We start from the raw sequence: 2,271 nt of genomic DNA, 5'->3' as shown, positions 1-2,271 counted from the left end.
TATGTATTTTTTGGTACCAGAGATCAAACTCAGGTCCTTGTGCTTGTAAGGCAGGTGCGGTACCACTCAGCTAAAAACCTCAGCCCTAAGTAGTTCTTAATCATATTATATTCAGAGAGACTCTCTGAATCTCCTATACTGAACAGATTCTGTTTTAAAATAACAGTAAAATTGAGAAGGAAATAGTTGAATAGTTAAATATACACAAAATGTAGAGGGAAACCTTGCCTCTATCGAAGAACTTCTAACCCAAACAACATGCTGGCGGGGGGCACCAAAATAAAAATAAAAAAGAAGAAAGAAAAAGTACTGACAACCAAATTTTCCTCTAATATTCCTGTCACCAAAACAAACACACACGCACACACACACACACACACACACACACACACACACACACACACAAAGTCAAATTAAAAGCCACCCAGAAATAAAGCTAAAGCTAATAAACATTTATTTTCCAGCAAACATTGACCTCTTTATGAAAAAAACCAGTCTCAAGTCCTCCTGTTCTTGAGTAGTAGCTCCAACATCAAAAGTAAATAACTGGCACTTAAACAGGTGAAAATATCTGAAGAAGAAATATTATCAAAGTCTAACAAAGCACTCATTCAGTCATTTCGTATGAGTAATTTAACTTTTTATTTCAGGAGCCAGTGGTTCTTCAGTGGCCACTTCACCCTCAGATTTCAGAGTGGCTATTAAATTCCCTGGTAACCACTACCAAAGGGAAAGGCCGGGTTTATTTGTGCATTATAATAAGTACATGCAGGATTGAATGCATAAGTTTCATAGTTGTATCTGAGGGGATTATTTCCATCACAGTGTTGAAAAACTTGCTGATTACTGTAGTCATCCTGGGGATTTGCATACATTTGAGGAGAGAAATTATATTCTTCAGTGGGCGACACAAAGGGGTAAGATGTAAACATTGTAGGAAGGCCTCTGCTACCGCCAGTCTCCCCAAAGACATTTTGGTTTGCACTGAAGACATTTTGGTTTGCACTGAAGACATTTTGGTTTGCACTGAAAACATTTTGGTTTGCACTGAAGACATTTTGGTTTGCACTGAAAACATTTTGGTTTGCCCCAAAAGCATTTTGGCTGGCTCCGTGATCAGTAGTTAGCTTAGCTTTAAGGACACGCCCTGCTCCGGGGTAACCTATCCCAGCACTTGGAACATCTTCTACCAGCTGGCTCTGTGACTTTGAATATTGTTTCGGTAAAGCTACTTTAACTTCACACCATCTGGAGCCAATTACATGGAATCTGTCTTGCACCAGCTTCCTCACTGAGTTTGTATCAGCATATGTGATGAAACAGAAAGCTCGTCTTTTCTTTGTTCCTGGAAACAGCGGAAACTCAATATTCTCAATCTCTCCAAATAAGTCAAAATACTCTCTGACTTTTTCTTCAGGCATAAGAGGGTTCAACCCACCGACAAAAACCTTTGTTGGGCGTGATGGAGATGGTACGGCTGTAGCCCTTTTAAACTCTATTTTCTTGCCACCCAGTTCATGCTCTTTCATTTGGAGCACTTTTTCAACACTAGCACAGTCTTTGAAAAGCACAAATCCAAATCCCCTAGATAGTCCAGTGTCTGGGTGAGTTTTGATCTCAAAATCTAGGACTTCCCCGAACTGAGACACATATTCAAGAACAGCTTGCTTACTGATATCAAGGGATAGTCCTCCGATGAACACTTTTCTCACATTCTGTCGATTTCTGCTGATCTTGATTCTGAACCCTTCGGGAAATTGTCCTCTTTCTTTGAATTTGCTCATAGCGAAGCCGGCAGCTTCCATGCTGGTGAGGCTGATGGCGACTGATCGTTGGCAAAATGTACGGCAGAAACGTAACAGTCAGAGAAGGGGACTATGGGAAATTGGCTCGGGAAAGTGACGAAAGAGAAAGAGACCAGTGACGTAGGGACATGCGCACATGGTAACGCGTGCTTAGAATTTTAAAATAGGCGCCAAGGAGAGTACCTGCTATTACAACTGTACTGGCCCCACAAAAGTAGGCTTGTTTTCAGGCTTGGTTTTTGTGCTCTTAAGACACTAGACCATGAAAGGGGACGTTTGTCACAAGGAACAGAAACTCCTGTCTTTTCAAGTTATTATTTATTTGAAATTGTGTTAAAACAATTGATTCTTTCCACATGGCTGCCTTGCGCGTACATAGGTAATTTTTTTTATTCCTTTAAAGTATTTGGGGGCAGGAATGGGAAAAGAGATGAGAGGTAAAGTTGAAATATACACTAAGAAAAAA

General features: G+C 40.4%; 1 protein-coding gene across 1 annotated transcript; it reads right to left on the bottom strand.

Annotated features, from left to right (window-relative positions):
- Nucleotides 1-623: 623 nt before the first annotated feature.
- LOC104860313 (heterogeneous nuclear ribonucleoprotein D-like) lies at nt 624-1,809 on the bottom strand. The gene has a single exon (XM_033760564.1). The coding sequence runs from the start codon at nt 1,803-1,805 to the stop codon at nt 702-704; it is 1,104 nt and encodes a 367-aa protein (XP_033616455.1). The 5' UTR covers nt 1,806-1,809; the 3' UTR covers nt 624-701.
- Nucleotides 1,810-2,271: the final 462 nt, after the last annotated feature.

Source organism: Fukomys damarensis, unplaced genomic scaffold (genome assembly GCF_012274545.1).
Source record: "Fukomys damarensis isolate Sample0158 unplaced genomic scaffold, DMR_v1.0_HiC HiC_scaffold_39, whole genome shotgun sequence".
Classification (NCBI taxonomy): domain Eukaryota; kingdom Metazoa; phylum Chordata; class Mammalia; order Rodentia; family Bathyergidae; genus Fukomys; species Fukomys damarensis.
This window is presented reverse-complemented; position numbering and strand designations above follow the sequence as displayed.

Bases quoted from the DNA above. Each gene is read 5' to 3' on its own strand.
- LOC104860313 (XM_033760564.1), bottom strand. From the start codon at position 1,805: ATGGAAGCTGCCGGCTTCGCTATGAGCAAATTCAAAGAAAGAGGACAA.